This window comes from Pteropus alecto, unplaced genomic scaffold (assembly GCF_000325575.1).
Source record: "Pteropus alecto unplaced genomic scaffold, ASM32557v1 scaffold563, whole genome shotgun sequence".
Classification (NCBI taxonomy): domain Eukaryota; kingdom Metazoa; phylum Chordata; class Mammalia; order Chiroptera; family Pteropodidae; genus Pteropus; species Pteropus alecto.
Window position 1 is genome coordinate 417,913 of NW_006433385.1, and position 19,070 is coordinate 436,982.

The 19,070-nt window shown below is 65.7% G+C and overlaps 2 protein-coding genes across 2 annotated transcripts in view; one reads left to right on the top strand and one right to left on the bottom strand.

Moving 5' to 3' along the window:
- The window catches only part of ADORA1 (adenosine A1 receptor), a 20,855-nt gene extending 10,062 nt beyond the window's left edge, over positions 1-10,793 (top strand). The window contains exon 3 of the mRNA XM_006908307.1: positions 10,045-10,793. Coding sequence (XP_006908369.1) covers positions 10,045-10,684 — 640 coding nt within the window. The 3' untranslated portion in view covers positions 10,685-10,793. The remainder of the gene's footprint in view (positions 1-10,044) is intronic.
- Positions 10,794-12,012: 1,219 nt separating this feature from the next.
- On the bottom strand, positions 12,013-18,669 carry MYBPH (myosin binding protein H). The gene is made up of 11 exons (XM_006908314.2): positions 18,233-18,669; positions 18,067-18,201; positions 17,498-17,665; positions 15,722-15,810; positions 15,254-15,449; positions 14,946-15,085; positions 14,335-14,494; positions 13,242-13,378; positions 12,952-13,138; positions 12,657-12,706; positions 12,013-12,358 (listed from the first exon to the last, which is right to left on the bottom strand). The coding sequence occupies exons 1-10, from the start codon at positions 18,393-18,395 to the stop codon at positions 12,690-12,692; spliced, it is 1,392 nt and encodes a 463-aa protein (XP_006908376.1). The 5' UTR covers positions 18,396-18,669; the 3' UTR covers positions 12,013-12,358; positions 12,657-12,689.
- Between the last annotated feature and the right edge of the window lie 401 nt (positions 18,670-19,070).

Here is a 19,070-nt window from a genome sequence, read left to right on the forward strand (position 1 = left end):
GCACGCACGGGGGGGGGGGGGCCGGGGGGTGCTGCGGAGGGTGGTCTGTCTGACACGCCCACCGCCAGTGAGGCTTGCGGGTTCTCACTGGGCAGAGCCGCAAGCCCCGTGGCAAAGTGGGGAAGTGGCTGCCGCCCTCTGCACAGGTGAGGGTGTGTCTCCACCCTGTTCTCTGCCACCCTGCGTGAGCCAGGGGCCTGCCCGGCCTGAGAGGGTTGGGGACAGAGATGCAGCCTGGAAGGGGCGGGCCCTGCGAGCCGCTGGCTGCCTCCTTGGTGGCATATCTGACCTTAGTCCTGCAAGGCTGGTAACGATGCTGTTTTTCCAATAAAGACGTTGAGAACCAGGGGGTAAAGCAGCTCGAGAATTGTTACCCAGCTAACAAGTGGCAACAGCGGGACCTGAGACCCGCCTGCCAGACACCTAAGTGGATGCTCTTTGCGGATCGCGCGCTCCCTCGGCCGCTGTCCCTATGTGCAGGTTGCAAAGCAGACAGGACACAGGGTTTGCAGATAACGAGAAAAGTCGGCTCAGGCCAGGCTGAGCGGGCACAGCGGGGAGCGGGGTGCTGCCGGGCGCAGATCCGCCCAGCCCGCCTGCTCTCGGGGCCCAGCTCCCCTGCACGCTGCCGCACTCACAGTGCGGGGAGCCAGCTTGGGGGTGTCGCTGGTGCTGTGGCAGCAGGAGAGACCCCAGAGGCCGCGGAGGTGCGTGGTGGAGTCGGGCCCAGCCTCGGCACAAACACTGCCCAGCTGTGCGCCCTCCTGTCACCTTCCTGGAGACATCAAAATCCTCTCTCGTCACTCACGAGCTGGCATTGCCCCAAGAAGGACCTTGGTCTGGCAGCAGCCGTGCCGCTGAGGGGGGAGCCTCTTGCTGCACTGTCCTGGTCCCCTCTCCGGCCCACGTACAGAGGGCGTGGCTTTCCGTGAGGACAAACAGGCCACACGGTGGATTCGCCTCAGACCTGGTGGGATTTGTGTTGCTGTCTCCTACACGATGCGAGACGAGGCTTTCCCTTCCCTGAGCTCCTACATCAGCCCCCCCAAACGCGGTGGGCAGAGCTGCTCTTGGGACAGATTCTGGTGCCATGGCCTTGAGAAGCTCGGCTGCGGCCGGACGCTGGGGACTGTAAGACTGGCCCATCCTCAAGCTCCTCATGGCTTCGTGGGAATCCGTGCCCAGGACACGTGGCAGGGCCTGTGGAGGCTGCCGCCAGCTGTGTGACCTTGGGTAAGTCGCCCAGTGTCCTGTTCTGGGAGGTGCTGCCTTCCTGCTGGGAAGCTGAGTGCCCCTGGTGACGATGGGGACAGCAGGAGGGGGCGGCAGAGCTGGCTCCACTTCATAGACGAGGTGTGATTCGCTACCCGGCAGCTCGTGTCCGATCCCACCCTTGGCCTCGTGCCGGGCAGAGGTTAGGGGAGGAACCGGAGGGGTCAGGCTTTCGTGGGGCTTGGAAGCTGGGGCCACTTGAGTTGGACCTTCCAAGTGGCCCAGAATGTGGGTGTCGACGGCGGTGAAGGAGGGAGGCATGGCGGCGTCCCCCCGCGGAGGCCGCAGAGCACGTCCTGCCAGCCGTTTGCACCTTCCTTTCCCAGCTCTGAGCACTGCGTTTTGAAGTTTTGGAGAATAGTAGATAGAAAAAAAGGGTTTGATTTAATAAGCTCCACCCCCCCAGCATGACTGCGGTCGCCTCAGCCAAGGTCGCGCAGGTGGCTGAGGAGGGAGGAGTGATGAGAACGGGTTTGCTGATCCGGCCTCAGGGCCAGCTCCCCGCAGAGCACGGGCCTCGCGCACCCCAGCTCGGCCAGCACTGAGGGGCCTGGGCTGGCTGCAGGGACTGCGCTTAGGCTCCTGTAGAACCGCCAGTCAAGCGGCTTCATGTGTCGGGCTGGGCGGCTGAGGCAGGACCTGGGAGTAGGTCCTGGGTTTCCGCAGAGGCCCCTTATCTGGGGGGGAGGGCGGCAGGCTCTTCTGCCGGCGGGGGGGGGGCTGTGTGGGAAGGGGCCAGAAGCCTCGACCTCCTCCTGCTTTGCTCACGTTGGAGGCGCCCTTGACATCGCTGAAACAGTGTTGCCCACGTTTGCAACTGTTCTCCTTCACACGGTTTCTTCTGCCTCTTCCCCAGCGCCCGCCCCTTCTGCCCCCTCTGGTTCTAACTGGGCATCGTGTGCACCTGCTCTCCGTCTCCAAGCACTACTGGGTGCCCGCTCTGTGCCAGGCACCCAGCGTTGAGCCTCTCTCTGCTTTGGAGGGCACCAGCCCCCGGTCCTGCCCTACCCGCAGCCACCTGGGCCCGGTGCCTCCCCACCTCAGGACAGGAAGTGCTCAGAGGGTGTGGGGAAGGGCCCAGGCATCCCCATGTCCCCCTCCCACTTGTCCCAAGAGCTTCTCTGCCCAGCAGGGAGCCCCCACCCACCCGCTCCGCCCAGACCCGCAGACCAGGGACTCAGACTACGCTGCACCACACTGGGTCAGGCGGCTGCTGGAGCCCGTGACCAGCCTTCGGACGTGAAGCAGGCAGCTCTCGATAATCTTCGACCCTGCAGCCTGCTTTGCCTGTACTTTTTGGAGGGTCCAGGGTGTCCTGCGGGTGGTGACAGGCACCAGTTGCCACTGTTCATAGGGCCCAGATAAGCCAGCGTGCTTGCTAAGCAAGTCTCATGCCAGCGGGCCGAGGACAAGGCCGAGGACAGGGAATTGTTACGTATTGAAGGCCACCGGCTGCTAACTGGCGGAGCCACAGTTTGAACCCAGATCTGACCCCACAGCACGTCTCACTCAACAAGAGCTCATTTCTCTTCTGTCCCCGTCGTTCTCCGCCTCCGGCCCCGTGGCACACGGCGCGGGCACGCCATCCTCGGAGGGACCGTCCTCCTGGGGCCTCGAGCAAGCCTGGACTCGTCCCTGCGGTTCTCCCTCCCGCTGCTGATGCCTGGCTGGTCTCCACACGGGTGACGGACACGTTTGGGCCCCTGTCCACCAACGAGGATACAGATGCCCTGCAGGGGACGGGTCTCACCGAGGCCAACTCGCTCCCCGCCCCCACCCCCACCCCGGCAGCGCCTGGACCAGAGCCCGGGCCCTGATGCCAACACGACCCGGGAGATGCCGAGGCAGGTGCGGTGAGGACGGAGCCCTTGCCAGCTCCGCTCCCCCGCGCCAGCCACGCTGGTCTCTCCGCCTGCCGGGCCAGTGACGCCGTCGGCTCCCTTCCCCGTCACTGGAAATGGGATTTTACCCCTTTCCACACCGCGGGTGCCGTGAGCACCGTAGGAAGTCCTCGCTGGCCAGGCACTCTCAGGCCACCAAGTCCCATCTCACCCAGGAAGTCAGGGGCCCCTCAGCCTTGGTCTTTCCCCACCCTGGCCTCGCCCTAGAGCTGCAGGGCTGAGTTTCAGAGTGAGGACGGCCGAGGTCCGGCAAGGCTTCCTGAGCCCCTCGCTCGGGTCAGACACCCTCTCTGGGGGAACCGCCGGTCCCTGGAGGCAGGGGCTGCTCCCGGCCTTGGAAGTCCAGGCAGGGGCGTTTCAGAGCAGTGCCCGGGCCTCCTGTCCCGTGTGTGGGGACGTCCCCAACCTCCCGGACCCGGGGAAGGGATAGGGACTGAAAGGCGCCTCCCCCACATCTGAGAACCCGATCCCGATGCGGCACCGCCGCAGGCCCCTGTGCAAGCTGGGGACACAGCACGGAGAAGGCGTGTGAGTCCCCTCTGCTCTGCAGCGCGAAGCTCCCTCAGCCTGTCTCTCCCTGCAGCCTGAGCCGTTACTCATCCTCAGCAAGCGACAGGCCTGTCACACTGGCCACCTCATCGACGTACTTCTCTTTCAAAGGGCTCAGTGTCCCTCTGTCCCCTGCAGCTCAGCAGGCTGGCCCTGGGCTGTCAGACGGTCCCCTTCAGGGGACACGGGACCCCGACTCTGGGATGGTGGGTGATGCCTGAAGCAGGGTCGTCGGGTCCGGGCACCTGGCCCCACCGGCTTCCAAGGTGCTGCGCTTCACGCGCTTGGCCCTGGGCGCCCGGCGCCTTCGGTTGTCTGGTTTCCTGCTCTCCTCGGGGAGGGAGCCTCTCCCCACAGGAAGTAGGTTAATAGTCTGAAAGCCTCGCTGCCCCGTCTGGGATCTGAGCTTCCAGTTACAAGTGGCTGAGGTCTCAGCGAGAAGGGAGGGAGGAAGGAGGAGGCAGGAAGGAGGAGGCGAGGCTTCGAGCCCTGCTACTCAGACCGCGGAGGACGGGGAAGGGAGCCGCAGGACTCAGTGCCATCCAAGCTGCGGGACAGCGAGGGTGCTGACCCCTCTGGCCCCCGCCCGGCCTGCAGGCTCAGTGCAAGGGGCAGGTGACCGGGGCAGGTGACGGGGTAGGGACGGCCTGGCCTTTCCCAACCCACCATGCAGACTTTCCTTCCTCCTGAGTCGGCACGGTTTACTGAGAGGCTGCTGGGCTCTCCCACCCCCGTGGGGAGCTGTCTGTGGCGGCTGTGCTGGACGCTCCCTGTCTCAGCATCATGCCTGGACCTCCAGTCCACCCGGGAGCACAGAATCCATTAGGTGCGCACCGCCGAAGGCCTTTAATGCCAGGACTTGGTCAGACAGGTGACGAAGCCCCTGAGAGGCTAGACGGGGGACAGCAAGGTGACTCGGACCGGAGCGACAGCGGGAGCCCCCCTCGGGCCCGGCTGCAGCAGGGGGTGCGGGTCCTGGAGCTCGGGGGCTGCAGGGCCCCGGACGCCTTTTGGTGGGAGGTCGAGCCGCACCGCAGGGGAACTGCTGTCTGACGCCAGCGTGTGTCCGTGAGGCGTCCCAGTTTCTTCCCCTCTGCAGTGACCCCATGGACCCAGGTGACCAGGAGGCTGAGAAATGCCACCTGCAGGGTCCAGTGCCTGGTGACGCAGAGCCAGGCGGCGCGTGGAGGGGAAGCCGAGGGTGGACTGGCTCAGGGCCAGCCTGGCCGGTCTCGTCCACTCAGCAGTGGCTCAGCCCCTCTGCCGGTCAGCTCCGTCTGCCAAGGACGGTGCCGTGGGGCCCCAGGCCCATCGCCCCCGTCTCTGCCCGGTGCCCTTTCCTGCCTCGGCCCCTGGTCGACTCATCGCCCACCGAGCCTCTCCTGTCCGAGGAGGCTGCCCGCTCACGTCCTCAGACACGCCCCAGCTCGCCCTGCTGGCGTCCAGGGGGAGCCTGGCTCTCTGCACAGTTGGTCTCTGGCTGGACACGATCTCACTGTGACAGGATCCGATTCAGAAAGCCAAGAGCCCAGTGGGGAGCTCGGGCTCTTGGCTCCTGCTGGGAGTTAGGCCAAGAGGGAGACGCAGCTTCTGCAGGCTGCAGGCGGGAGGCTCCGGGAGGCTCCGGGGAGGTTGGGTCTGGCCGGAGCCGCTCCTGGTCTCACGTCATGCGGGGCAGCACGGGGCTGACCAGTGGCCTGGGGCACTTGCTCAGACCCCTCACGAGGGGCACTGGTCAGAGCAGCCTTATGTCTCAGGGCCCGGCGGCTGTCTGACGCAGCAGCCCGTTCTGCGCAGCTCCCCATCCAGGCGCCGTGGTTGTGTCCAGGGCCCCGGCTCTGCCTTCCTGAACTGATCTCTTTCTGTGGGCCCACCACGGAGTCCCGGTCCCTAGTGCTCTGACGTGTGCTCTGTGGTAGGGCCTCGTTCAGTCTCGGCTGATTGAATACGTCATCTTAATTTATCGTCGAATAAATTTTATTTATCATTGAGTAAATCATAAGTAGTTGGATAAATAGATGCATGGATTTATTTATTTTACATGTATTTATTCACTCATTCAACAAGTACTTGCTGAGCACTGTCTTAGGTGGGTTTTGGGGGTGCAGTGGCAAATGAACCCGCAGGTAAAGGCTCCGTCCTGCTGGAGAGAAACAGAGAGCAAATGTGTCTGTGGAGAGAGAATCGGGGCACGATGAGCTCTCACGACAATTAAACCTAACGGGCAGCTACAGAGGGCTGGGGTGGCCTTTGTGGAGTGGCAGGGACTCGTCTCCGAGGAGGTGACATCGGAACGAGGCGGGAACCTTCCCAGGCTCAGAGAGTGAGTGGGGTGGCGGGAGGCGCCCAGGTGTGGGTCGGACCTCACAGAGGGCAGGAGGGCGTTCAGAGTAAGGGGGTCTCTGGGGACCCGGGGTGGGGATGCTCAGTGCATGGCACTGCCCTCTGCTCAGTGGTCGGTCACCTCAGATGACCCGAGGCCATCTCAAACCTCTCGCCTGGACACCCAGGCTCAGCAGCAGGTCCCGCTGGCTCTGCTCCCAAACACATCCGGCAGCCAGGAGCACCTCCCGCCGCCCCCGCCGCCCGCGTGCGCGTTTCGGAAACAGATCGGATTATATTACTCCTCTGCTCGCAGCGGCTTCGCCTGCACTGAGAATCAGCCCCGGAACCTCTGCCATGCCCCCCAACCCCAGGTGACTCTCTGTGAGCACATCTCTGACACCCCCATGAAGGCTCTGCTCCCCAGTTTCTGCCTGGAAGGCTATTGGTGACCGGTTTGCTCCCGGCTCAGTGTCTCCTCCAAGAGAGGCCGAGCCAGCAGCTCCGTGCACCCAGACCCCGCTCACAACACTCAGTCACTCGCCGGGTCTTTCCTGTTCCGGGTGATCTGTTCATCGGTCCTGACGGCCGTTCCCTTCGACAGCGTTCCGTGGTGCAGGGAGGGCCCTCCACGTTCCCAGGCAGGCCTGCCGGCCCCTGAGGACAGCGCGGCCTCAGGAAGTGCTGAGCAGGCGAGGGCCCCGTGTCCCTCTGCCCTGGGCCTCCGCCCGCACCTGCCCAGACGGGCAGAGCTGGTCCAGCGTGCACTTTGGACTTGGGCAGGCCTCAGTCTCAGAAACGCCACCTCTGCCTCTCCCTCGCAGGTGGCCTTGGACGTGTTTCACAAGCTCTTTGCGTCTGTTACTGCAGTTTGAAAATGAGAATGACGATTATAACAGCACCTAGCGCCTCGGTGTCTGTAAAGCCAGTGCCCAGCACAGGAAGAGCATCGATAAGTGACGCTTCACGTTAGCATCGTCGTTGCTGTAGTTATTGATCAGTTAGGTGTTATTCTTTAACGCCCGGCCCAGCAGCCTCCAGAACCCACCTCTACAAGGCCCGAGCAGAGGCTGGACTTCTGGACGGCCTCCTCCCACCTGCACTTGGCCACGCCCACCGGCCCTGGCAGCAGCCACGCCCATGCAGCCCCGCTGGCTCTCAGCGGCGGCCCCTCCCTCCCTCCAGCCCTCCCTCCCGCCCTCCCTCCAGCTGTCCCCTGCCTCCCAGAGTCTGTGCCCTGGCCGCTCCAGACCCCTGGCCTTTTCCTGTTCATCCACAGATGACCAATGATCCAGCTATGGGGTTAGTGTTCTCCGCTTTTAAAATCGCACCCAGAGGGCAATGCCGAGCCGACAGTGGGGCTTCGCGCACTGTGGCCGAGACTCTGCAGGTGTACGGCCAGTTCCTCCAATGACATCTTGAACGAGTCCCGTGGATGGGGCCTACTTGGGGTTTCAAGGCTTCCAACTGCTGCTCCCCTCCTGCTGTCTGTGGGAAACCGCATGCTTCCGAGGACAGCTCTCCCCTGAGCGGGGGTGGGGGGTGTGGGGGTGGCGGGAGAAACCCTGCATCCCACCTGGGTCTGTCCCGCCCCACTCACGCACACCGCAGGCCCCTGCCCCCGTGTGGGGAGAGGTGGGCCTCTCCCTGGCTCTGGGCGACAGGCCTCCCTGAGAGAGCCTGCCCCACCTCAGGCAAGGTCCTGGGTCCAGCCCTTTCCCACTGTGGAGAAAATAGCAAGAAAAACAGATGAGAACTGATACCCCAGGCTGCAGGGTCTGCTGGGACCTGGCCCTGGAGGAGCCCGGCTCCAGGCAGTCGGGGCCGGCGGGGGTGGGCAGGGGGGGCACCTCCCTAAGCCAGAGGTTGCCTCCCCCCCACACTGCCAGTGTCCGCCTCCCCGGTGGGTCACCAGTCCCCCTGTGGGTCCTGGGCTGGACCCCCATCCTCGGGCTGGACAACCCCCCTCTCTCGTGCCGCTCTGTCTGAACAGGGCCAGACGTTCCCATTTCAAAGTGAGTCAGATGTGCCCAGTCCGCCGACCGCCCGCACTCGAATGGCCTCCAGTGAGCCCGTCGCCCGGGAGGGGCCCGGGCCAGTCGCTGCCCCTTCCTGGGCCTCGAATCGATAACCCGTGAAGTGGGGATTCCGTACACAGGACGGGGCGGGTCCCTGAGGGAGGAACGTGAGCTGCAGTGTGGCAGACAGAGGCCCTGCCCGTCTGCAGCTGCTCCCGCTAAGCCTGGCCCTGGGCACCATGTCCTCCCGCTGGCTTCTCTGGTGACAAAACGGTCCCTTTGGTCCTGCCTGTGGACTCTTGCTCAGAGTTTATCCCCACACGGCTGTGGGGAGCACCCTGAGGGGGGCCCCGAGATGCGGGAGGTGCTCCAGGTGTGGCTGTTTGGGGGGGCTGGGGCCTGTGGGGGCCCAGGAGTGGGAACACGGGTGCTCACAGGGTGATCCACAGCCGTCTCCTCAGGTCCTGTCCCCCGACGGGGGCCTCACCGTCTCGCTTCGCGGAGGAAGGCGATCTCATGGGCTGCGGGCCGGGGCCCACCTCAGTCTCTGATTCTGGGGCCACACCAGCCAGCCATCATGCTGGGGACCCACAAGGGGCCTGGGCTCAGTCACAGCCAGAGAACAAGGGCTCAGCTGAGAGAGCCTCAGGAGGCACAGCAAACTCGGTGGCTTTGGGGACACAAGAGCCGGGGTGTCGGAGTCTCCTAGGGCCCTCGGTGACCCTGCTGGGAAGATATGGAGGTTGGGACAAGGTGCCCGAGGTCTCATCTAGTGCTCGCTTTCCACATGGGGCGGGGGGCGGGGCCGGCTCATTCCCCTTCCGTTCCCGTGACGCCTTCTGGGGCAGTGACTGATGCTGGAGAGGTGTCCAGGACGAGGGGCCCGCAGGCGTCTTCGCTGTGAGAGAGCCAGCCACAGCCCTGCAGGCGCAGGACACAGCGGGAGGGAGGCTGCCACCTGAGCCAGCTCCTCAGCACGGAGCCGGGCGGCCCCAGCCTGTGACACTTGCTTCAAGGCCAGTGTGTGTGCAGAGGACACACCGGCCGCTAGCTGGACTGGGCTGAGGGGAAGTGGGGGCATCGAAGCCCTCAGCCCTCAGTGCGGGTGGGCAGTCGGTCAGTTTTCGTCTCCCGCAAACGTTTCGTGTTCAGTGTGTGTCGTGACGTGTATAGAGCTGGGTAGCCCTTGGCCCTTAATCACCCCTTATGTCCCTTCCCAGGGCACGTCACGGCCTAAGGCTGTCCTGTTGACTCACTCCCTCACTTCCGTGTGATCGGTGTCCACCCTCATTCCCGGCACAGAGAGACTCGGCGTCCGCTTTGCGAAGGCCCCGCCTGCGCCGTGCCCCCGCATGGAGGCCAGGCCCTCGGAGCCCGGACTGCTCGGTGGACGTCCGTTTTCTTTCCTGAGCACAGTTCCCCGTTGGCTTGGTGGGCAGAGCTGGCTCCCGAGATCGGCCGCTCCAGGGAGCCCTGTGCCGAGCGGAAGGGGGAGGGGGGGGAGGCGCAGGCGGGAGACGAAGGCAACAGCCATAGAAGGGCTGGCGAGGGCTTTCGGACAGTCACGTCAGGTGCCCACGGGGGAGTGGTTCGTCCCTCACAGGGCTGCTCTGGTCAGGCGGACGCGTCAGGAGGCACAGGACAGCCTGCCACCTTCCATGTGGCCTTGGGTGGTCACGGACCACACTGCACCTACATCCCTCCATCTGCCAGGGCCTTCCTGCCCCAAGAGGCCACTCCTGGTGGGGGTGTGCCAAGTGCACGTGAGCGAATTGCACCTTGGTCATCTTATTAAAACGCCTGAAGGGTGCCCTTTGCCCTCCACTGCGATCTTTGCCATTAACCAGGTCTCCACTGTCTGCAGGGGCAAAGAGCCAGCGCCTTGCACGCTCTGGCCTGAATCTTAGATCCCGAAAACGAGGCGCTCCAGCCACTCACGGCGCCCTGGCCGGGCCGAGCCTCACACTCTGCCTCCTCCCCAGGTACAAGACGGTGGTGACTCCCCGGAGGGCCGCGGCGGCCATCGCGGGCTGCTGGGCCCTGTCCTTCGTGGTGGGCCTCACGCCCATGTTCGGCTGGAACAACCTGCGTGAGGTGGAGCGGGCCTGGGCGGCCAACGGCAGCGTGGGCGAGCCCGTGATCCACTGCGAGTTCGAGAAGGTGATCAGCATGGAGTACATGGTCTACTTCAACTTCTTCGCCTGGGTGCTGCCCCCGCTGCTGCTCATGGCCCTGGTCTACCTGGAGGTCTTCTACCTCATCCGCAAGCAGCTCAGCAAGAAGGCGTCGGCCTCCTCGGGCGACCCGCACAAGTACTACGGGAAGGAGCTGGGCATCGCCAAGTCGCTGGCCCTGGTGCTCCTGCTGTTCGCCCTCAGCTGGCTGCCGCTGCACATCCTCAACTGCGTCACCCTGTTCTGCCCCGCCTGCCGCAAGCCCAGCACCCTCACCTACGTCGCCATCTTCCTCACGCACGGCAACTCCGCCATGAACCCCATCGTCTACGCCTTCCGCATCCAGAAGTTCCGGGCCACCTTCCTGAAGATTTTTAACGACCACTTCCGCTGCCGGCTGGCACCCCCAGCGGAGGAGGGCCCCCCGGAAGAGAGGCCGGACGACTAGACTTCGCTGCCCCCGCCCGCCCTCGTCCAGAGCATCTCGGGCCGGTCCTCTCCTCCCCCGTCCCACTCGTCTCCGTGAGCCTTTCCCGGCCGGGCCGTGGGGTGTGGGCGCCCTGCACCCCTGGGCCCTGGAGGAGACTTGGGGGGCGGTCCATGGGTCGGACTGTGGCTTGACCTCCCCACTGGCCTGGCCTCAGCTTCCGGCCAGGCAGGGCCTGGGGAGACGAGGAGAGGCGGGGCCTTTTGGGCAGGGCGCGGCTGGCCCGGCCGTGCTGGCGCGGGGGCAGGATGGCGCAGAGGGGCGGGGCTGGGCCCTTTGCCTTGAGCTCTCCCTCCCGCAGGCAGAGGCGGCTGCAGCTGCCGAAGGGTCAGGACTCAAAGGGATTCGCCCCCACTCCCCAGGACCCAGTGCCCGGCCATGCTGGGTGCCAGGCTCCTGCTCTCGTTGCCCTGGAGAGCCCAGGACTAGACTTGGGGGCAGCAGAAAGGGGGTGCGGAAGTCATTTCCTTTGGACTCTGGTGGGGCTGGGCCCAGAGCCAACGTGCAGTGGCAGGTGCGGGCCATCAGGTGGCAGCACTGAGCATCCCGAGGAGAAGCCTGGAGTGCAGCTACCTGTCACCTGGGCCGCCAGCTCCCCCAGGTCCCGCAGAAAGGCCTGGAGTCTCCCAGGTGACACCATGTCAGCTGCTTCTGGCCTGATGAAGACATGCCAGCCGTTGGGAGCACCCTGCCTGCCTTGGGGGAGGGGGTGTGGACGAGAGAAAGTGGGCAGACGGTGGGCACTCCTGGGGTGACAGGCGACAGGCTGGAGCGAGGCAGAGACCACCCTCCTGAGAGCGTGGGCAGGAAAGTCTCCCTGGCGTTTAAATGTCCTCAGTACCCTGGCATTTAGCCCAGTTTCCAGGGGCTTTGGGACAGCGGGGGAGGGTCTGCCCCCTGTGGGGAGGGGGGGGCGGGCTCTGAGTGTCACTAGCGACTCCAGGCCCTGTCCCTTCTCGGTGGTGCCTTGTGCCCTGGGAAGCCACCTGACTAATAAAGGGCCGCGAAGCCTCGCGGAGCGCACACTGCTGGCTGCCCACCCCGCTGGGTCAGAGGGCGAGGACCACCCAGGCAGAAGGGAGCCGCGGTGGGGGAGGGGGAGAGGGCCTCGGAGCTCGAGGCTCCAGGCCGGGTGTGTCCGTGTTCTCAGTCACCACGCTGGGGCAGCACGTTCTGAACGTGAAAGCGACCGCCTGAAAACCCCTGGCATCTTCCCCCTGGCGGTGTCCTGGGCGGGGACCTGTCCCGAAGGCGCGCACTGTCACGGAGACCAGGCACCGTCACACCACACAGTTTTATTTGACTGCCCCGCCCCCCTCTGCAGGACCTGCCCGTCTCCGCCTCCCAGGGCCCTGTGCCCAGGAAGCCAGGCCGGGGCTGGGAGCAGAGCCATCCGCCATTGCTATGGAGACGGGGGCCTGGGACATCTGGGGAGCTGATTCTGGTCCTGGTGGGCCTGGTGGCCCTGAGCCCTCAGGTCTGCAGCACCTGGCGGAGAGCACGCTTGACGAGCCCCAGGTGTTGGGCAGAGGTGGGAAGGCAGCGCCCGTCCCCTCCCCAGACTTCCATCTCTCGGGCTCGAAGCCTGGGTCCGAGCTCTGCCCACCTCCTCACTGTCCAGAGCCTCAGAGTGACCTGTGCAGGGCAGGCAGGCACAGGTGGTTGTCTCTACTTTTCTGATGAGCAAACAGAGAACGCCCTGGTCCCTCAGAGCCAGGACTAGACCATCCTCTGAGTCCCTGCTGTCCAGGCCCCAGCCGCAGAGCCCTGCCAGCCGCGCTGCTCCGGTGTCTCTGGGACCCCCGTGGGGCTGTGTGTGGCTGTGTGTGGCTGCAGGTCTGTACCCGGAGCTCACCGCTGCCCTCTCCTTTTGCCCCGGCCCTGGTCCAGCCCCTGCCCAGAGGCAGTGCGGGCAGTGGGCCCAGCCGCTTACCTCCCTCCCGTCACAGCTGCCTCCAGCGGCTCTTCAGTGTGTGGCTGAGGCTGGGAGAGGAGCCCACAGGTTAGAGCTGGGGGGGAGGTGGGAGAGCTGAGGGGGTGGGAGAGCCACAGGACCACCCCAGGCAGGCCCTGCAAACCCCATGCCCCATCAGGCCACCCTCCCGCATGGAAAGTCCTTCTGGCCGTCTGACCTTGACCTCTACACCTCTGACTCGCCCTGAGGTTCAGCACTCAGCCTCGTCCAGCACAGAGGAGAGATGGCCTTGCTGACCCTCCTCAAACTTCACCTTTGACCTCCAGCCGGCAGTCCACAGACGCCTCCCCCAGAGCGTTGATGGCCTTGCAGGTGTAGACACCGGAATCGAAGGGGCTGGGCTTCCGGATCTCCAGGGTGCAGACGCCTTGCTCCGAGAGGGTGCGGTACTTGGGGTTGCCCTGCAGGTCTACCTGGTTCTTCATCCAGATGATCTTGGGCTGGGGGAGCATGGTCACGGGAGTGCTGGGGAGGCTGTGGACCGGGGCGGGGCTCCCCAAGGAGGCCAGGAGGCCTGGTGTGAGCCCGCAGCCCCCTGCTCACCTTGGGTGAGGCGCGCACGCTGCAGGAGAGCTGTGTGCTGTAGCCCGCGGTGGAGGTGCGGTCGGCCAGGGGCTGGGTGAACAGCGGGGCTTCCGAGAAGTCTCTCTTAACAAATCCTCGAGGTTTGGCAATAATCCCTGGATTTGGGGAGAAAACGTGCTGAATGCGAGGTTACAGGAAGAGACCTCACCTCTTTTCCTACACAAATCGCTGTAGCTGCCACTCAGGCCTCTCACTTGATCTGACACAATCTCTGCAGGGTGAGCTCGTCACCCCACTTGACAGATGGGGAAATAAGGCCCTGGGTGGGTGACTGGGGTGCAAGGTCGCATGATGCCTGTGGCTATCTGGACGCCCCGAGGGTGGCGGGTGACCCGCCTGTCCTGCTCCCTCCTGTGGACCCCAGGCTGCGGCGTCCCTGGGGAGCCGGGCGTGGCCAGACCGTGGGCACTCAGCGGGTGTCTCAGCGAGCCCCTCCTGCTGGGTCGGGAGGGGGCACAGAGCGGGCGGGGAGACCAGTGGTCTTGGCTGAGGGTGGAGGCCAAGCCCAGCGACACCACACTTCACTTCTGCCCCTTCGAGCACACGTTTCTTCCTCGTTCTGTGCAGCTCGGAGAGCGTGGCTTCCAGAGTGTGGCTGTGCAGGGAGGCAGGGTGACGGGGAGGACGGGCTGGGACGTCACATGGGACGCAGGGGGATGCGCCCCGAGTGGAGACAGCAAACACCGTATCTCGCTTGTCCATCTCTGTGGTGTCACACGAGGGCCGGAGGTCTGTGTGTTCGGCAAACTGGCCACAGTCCGCCGTCCACCGTCCGTACACACTGCCCTGCAGGCTGGCTCCCTGGGGACACTGCCCATGAGAGCCAGTGACCGCCGTGATGTTAGCAGCCACATGGCATCTTTAGGATAAACGCACGGCCTCCCGAGGGAGCAGTTATTGGCAGGGGTCTGCTCGACGTGTTTGTCGAGTCGGGCCCCACGTGGCTCCAAAGCTGCGTGGCTGTGGACGGGGAGGTGCTCAGGGACCCCGCGGGGAGGGCGGCTGACACGCAGAGGAGGAGGGGGCGGAGGTGGGCCCGGCCCAGACCCACCTGCCTTCCGGATGTGCGCCAGCTCCTTGGTGACGGCGGCCGAGGTGCTGAGTCCACACAGGTTTTCCGAAAAGACCCGGAAGGAGTACGCGTTGCCCACGACGAGGTCGGAGACGGTGCAGGTGGTCGGGCGACAGCGCTCCAGCACCGTGAACCATTGCTGCGGGCAGCAAGGTCACCGCACCTGCCACCCTGCCACCCCCAGAGGCCCGTCTGTGCCCTGTTCCTGGGAGGCTGAACTGTTCAGCCTCGAGCCTGAGGGACTTTGAATTGGAAGACGGGGCCCCGTTTCATTCGGTCGACCTCTCCGAGGTCCTCAGAGAATGCCAGAGCCTCGCACTGGGGACCGAGGACCTACAAACTCGGGGTCACGTGGGGGCTCCTTGGAAGTTCAGGGTCTCAGCCCCACTCCAAGCCTATTTAGTTAGAATCTGCATTTTAGCGAGATTCCCAGTGATTTCCACACATGTGACGTTTCCACAAGTGCCACCTGGAGTCTGAGACCCTCCCCTCTTTGGTCGTTGGGAGGAACCAAAGGCCACACGAGAGTCTGGCCGGCTAGCGGTAGGGACACCAGAATCAGGCCCGGGACTCCCGGCAGGCGGCCTCACCCCGGTCCTCCTGTCGGCCTTCTGCACCGTGTACCCCAGGAGCTCTGCGTTGCCCGTGTCCTGGGGTGGCACCCACTGCAGGGCCGCGTTGCAGCCCCAGACGTCCAGTAGCCGGATGCTGCTGGGGGGCCCTGGTTTCTCTGCAGGACCAGAGTTTGGGGGTGACGAGGAGGGTGGGCTCGCCACGACGCCCCACGCCCAAGGTGCTCCCACTGCACCCCCTGGCCTCGCCCCTGGCCTGACCCCAGGAGCTCCGGGGTAGGAGGCAGGGGGCTCTGGCCTCCGGTGTGCAGCCTCCCGGCCCCTACCAATGACCAGGACGTCGATGGCCGCCTTCGCCTCCAGGCCTTTCAGGCTCACGGTGAGCTCGTAGCGGCCTGAGTCTGAGCGCTGGGCCGAACGGATGAAGAGGATGGAGTCCCGGTCCCCAGAGCGCACGCTCACTCGCTGGCCGTCCAGCGCATGGCCGTTGTGGGTCCACGAGGCGTGGGGCTTGGGGCTCCCCTGGGAGGGAGGTGACCTCAGGCTGTGTCTGGGGGAGCCACCCACCCCCACCTGCCCAGGAGGAGCAGCAGAGGCTGGAGCCACGGGTGCTGCCCAGATCCCCACCCTCCAGACGCCCGGCCAGCCCTGTGTCCCAGGCTGCAGCGGGGCGTCCAGAGGCGGGTCTGGCCGTGACTGTGTCCTGGGCCGGGCCCCGGGGCCCCTGGCACTCCCTGGGCTCCTCTGGCCCCTCGGATGGGGTTCTGATCGCCACCCAAGCCGGAGGCACGCACCTGGAAGGGGACCTGCAGGTTGACCTGTTCTCCCACCTGGCGGATGTAGGTCTGACGGAGGTGGCCGGGGACGCGGATCCTGGGGGCCTCTGCATGAAAGCGAGACCCAGGCTCAGCGCGCAGTGGGGACGCTGATCGGTGGGCTGCTGGGTGCGCCCTTGCGGAGAAGATGGAGATGGTTCTCGAGATGGTGTGGGGGGGAGCTGGGAACCAGGAGGTGCCAGGAGGGGGTACTGGTGAGCATCTGGGCATTCCCTGGGCTTCTTCCATGTGGGGTTCTTGGGCACCAGGGGTTGGGGAGCCCTCTGCTGCCCTGCATTCCCTAATCCAGCACCCCGCCGCCCCACACGAGCCCAGGGCCTTCCGAGGGGCCCCAGGGAGACCCACCAGCCCATGGCCTGTGTCCAGGCCACGAGGGAGGGTTAGGGCCTTTGCCCGCCACTTGACACCACAGCAGACACCTTTCCTCCTCTGTCACCCACGCACCCCCCTCAGCCTCACGGCTGGGAAACCCTTCCTAAAATCTGGCTTCAGCCCCACACTGGGGCAGGGAGCCACATTCCTGGCTGTCACCTAAAAGACGCCACCCCTAAAGCCATCAAGGGAAACTGCCACAGCTTCGCCTGTCCCTCAGAGGGGACGCAGTGGTGGCGACTGAGGCTTCTCAGTGGCAAACAGGTGGCAGCAGTTGGTGGCCTGCAGGGCGGAGGGGAGGACACAGTGAGAAGGAACACTGTGTCTCCGTGGGTCGGCTGTGTGGGCGCTTGGCTGGGGGTGCGTCAGGCCTGGAACGCTCGGCAGCTGCAGGTGTCCGGGAAGGGACAGCTGAGCGGCCGAGGATACTGGATGGCCCCACCCTGCCCATGAGGAGGGCCCGGCTGTCCCGTTTGCTCACGGCGCTGGCCCCTCTCTCCAGGAACTCCCCTTCTGTCCTGCCAGAGGGATTCTGATGGAGTGACGGGTACTGAGTGTGGCCGTCAAGGCTGGGCTTCGGGGTAGAGGCCGGGCCCAGAGTCAGGCCCTGGGGTCCTGGGGGAAGGCCCAGGACTCTCCAGGCGCCTTCAGGGTCCCCGGCTCCTCGGATCGGCTGTGACAGCCTACGAGTCCAAACTCCCCAAGGCCCACATTTCTCAGGTCCTGGGGCTGAGACGTGCACCTTCGAATCTAAGCATGGCCCTCCTGCGGCCACGAAACCCCTTTCTGGAGGCCTTGTCCAGACTGTGGGGGCCCCCCCTGCGGGGGGCAGGGTTGGGGTGGGCAAAGAGAAAGGTAGAGAAGGCCTCAGGCCACCTGCTGGCCTGCGTCTCTCTTCACCTGGGGCCCTGGGCTGTCCCCAGGGACCTTGGATCAGACCGGGTGACTCACTGCCATCAACTCAGCTTCTCCGCTCCCCGCCTCCCGCTGAAATCGGACCGGCTGTGGGAGGGAGCGAGGGCAGGCCCGAGGCTAATGCCCCTACAAACAGGAACTTAGCAACAGCTGGGCACTGCCCCCCGTGGGTGGAGATGCCTTCGCGGCCCTCGGCCTCCTCCCACCGGGGCCTGGCGTGTTCGTTCTGGGGGCCAGGAAGCCCTCTGCCAAGGCTTGGGGTGGACCCCTCAGGGGCATGACCTCTGGACCTCCCGCGGCCCCTTGCCGCTGAGGGACCTGGAACTTTATGGCCGGATGGTGGCAGGACGCAGCCTGACCGTGTGAGGAGCATGGGGTAGCGACGGCCCCAGCTTGCTTCTCTGTCCATCGGACACGGTGCCCGGAGGGCTGGGAGCAGGGCTTTACCTACGGCCTCCTGGATGTGGACGAGCTGGTCCAGCACAGCTGGCGGGCCAGCGCCAGCCAGGCTCACGGCTGCCACACGCAGGAAGAGCTTGTCGCCCAGGGCCAGGTTCCGCACCGTCTGCTGGGTCACCATCGCGGGCCGGGCGTTCACAGGCACCCACTCTGAGGCTGGGTGGGGGCACAGGCACACGCTGATCCGATGCGTGAGCCCCCTCTGTGGGCCCCCAACTCCCCTCCCCGGACCCCTCATTCTCAGATGGCCGCAGACACCTGACACGGCACCGCGGAGTGGTGTCCGGAGCAGGGGACACGGTCACCAAGCCGTGCGGCAGGCAGGTGCGGAGGCCGAGGGCAGCTGAAGCAGCAGCACGGAGGCGGCAACAGGAAGTTGGCCGGGGACCCCTCACCCCCTCTTGCTCTGCCCCGCACCCCTCAGCTTCTCCGCTCCCCGCCTCCTGTGCGCCCAGCGTCTCCACCCTCCTGTTCTGGGGCTGCAGCCGAGGTCACTGGGGCGGCCCCCTGCGCACGCCCCATCTCCTCCGGACCGGCGCTGGCGGGGCCCGGCTCACCTCCCTCCCGGCGCAGCTCCAGCACGTAGCCCCGCAGCCCCGGCCGCCCCAGCCTCTCCGGGGGCTCCCAGCTCACTGTCACTGCCCGGTCACTCACGTCCTGCACCGTCAGCAGCTGGGGGGCACTGGGCACATCTGAGGAGGGGAGACGGCTGAGGCACGACACCTTCGCTGGGAGGCGCAGGCTCGGCCGCCGTGGGGGCAGGTGCCTGAGGGGCAGCCACAGGGGCCTCTGGTGCGGTGACTTCCTCCTCCGAGGGCTGTGCGGGCTCCTCTGGGGGCTCGGAGGCATGCTCCTCAGTGACCTCCGAGGTGGCCTTTCCCGTCATGGCTGCTCTGGCAGGGGTCACGGGCTGCAGCGTGCAGAGGTCGCATGGAGGGTCTGGGCTTCCAGGAGCCGGGGCTTTTATAGGCAGGGGCTGCCCCGCCCCCAGCCGAGGATCCCAGCTGTGGGGCTGGGCGGGAGGCGTGAGGCCGTGAGGCCGGGAATAGCTCTGGGGAGGGACCTCAAGGGTCCCTCATCCATCACCCGCTTGGCCTTCCGTGGCCAGGGCGCTGGTGCCCAGGCGAGGGGAAGGCACAGACGGGTGAGACGGGACACGGCCGGGGCCTATGCCAGGGGTCAGGGCTGCGCATGGCAGCTCCCTCTGCGGAACGAACCGGATCAAGCTGCGCTGGCCTATATGGGGCCACTTGCGCCCAGGGCTCCTCAGGCTGGGGTGCAGACAGCGGAAACCACCGTCTGGGGGAGCAGCCCCAGCCTTCCCCCTGCCCCCACCTCCCCTGGGGCTGTCCCCCAGCATACGCACTGCAGGGTCCTAGAGACGGAGACCTGGGAGGCCGGGGGGGGGCCGAGGAAGCCTCCCACGCAGACCCGGCAGGGGCCCGAAGCCCTGGGCCCTCTGCTGGGGGTGGTGGCCCGGGAGCTGTGGGCCTGTCACGGGGCAGGACGACAGACTCCCAGCCCGGGGAGCGGGGGCAGGGATGAAGTCGGAGGCATGGGA

Bases quoted from the DNA above. Each gene is read 5' to 3' on its own strand.
- MYBPH (XM_006908314.2), bottom strand. From the start codon at position 18,395: ATGACGGGAAAGGCCACCTCGGAGGTCACTGAGGAGCATGCCTCCGAG. The intron at 18,202-18,232 runs GTGTCGTGCCTC...TCCCCTCCTCAG, and splicing joins GCCTGCGCCTCCCAGCGAAG to ATGTGCCCAGTGCCCCCCAG. The intron at 15,450-15,721 runs GTGCGTGCCTCC...CCTCCCTCCCAG, and splicing joins ACCTGCAGGTCCCCTTCCAG to GGGAGCCCCAAGCCCCACGC.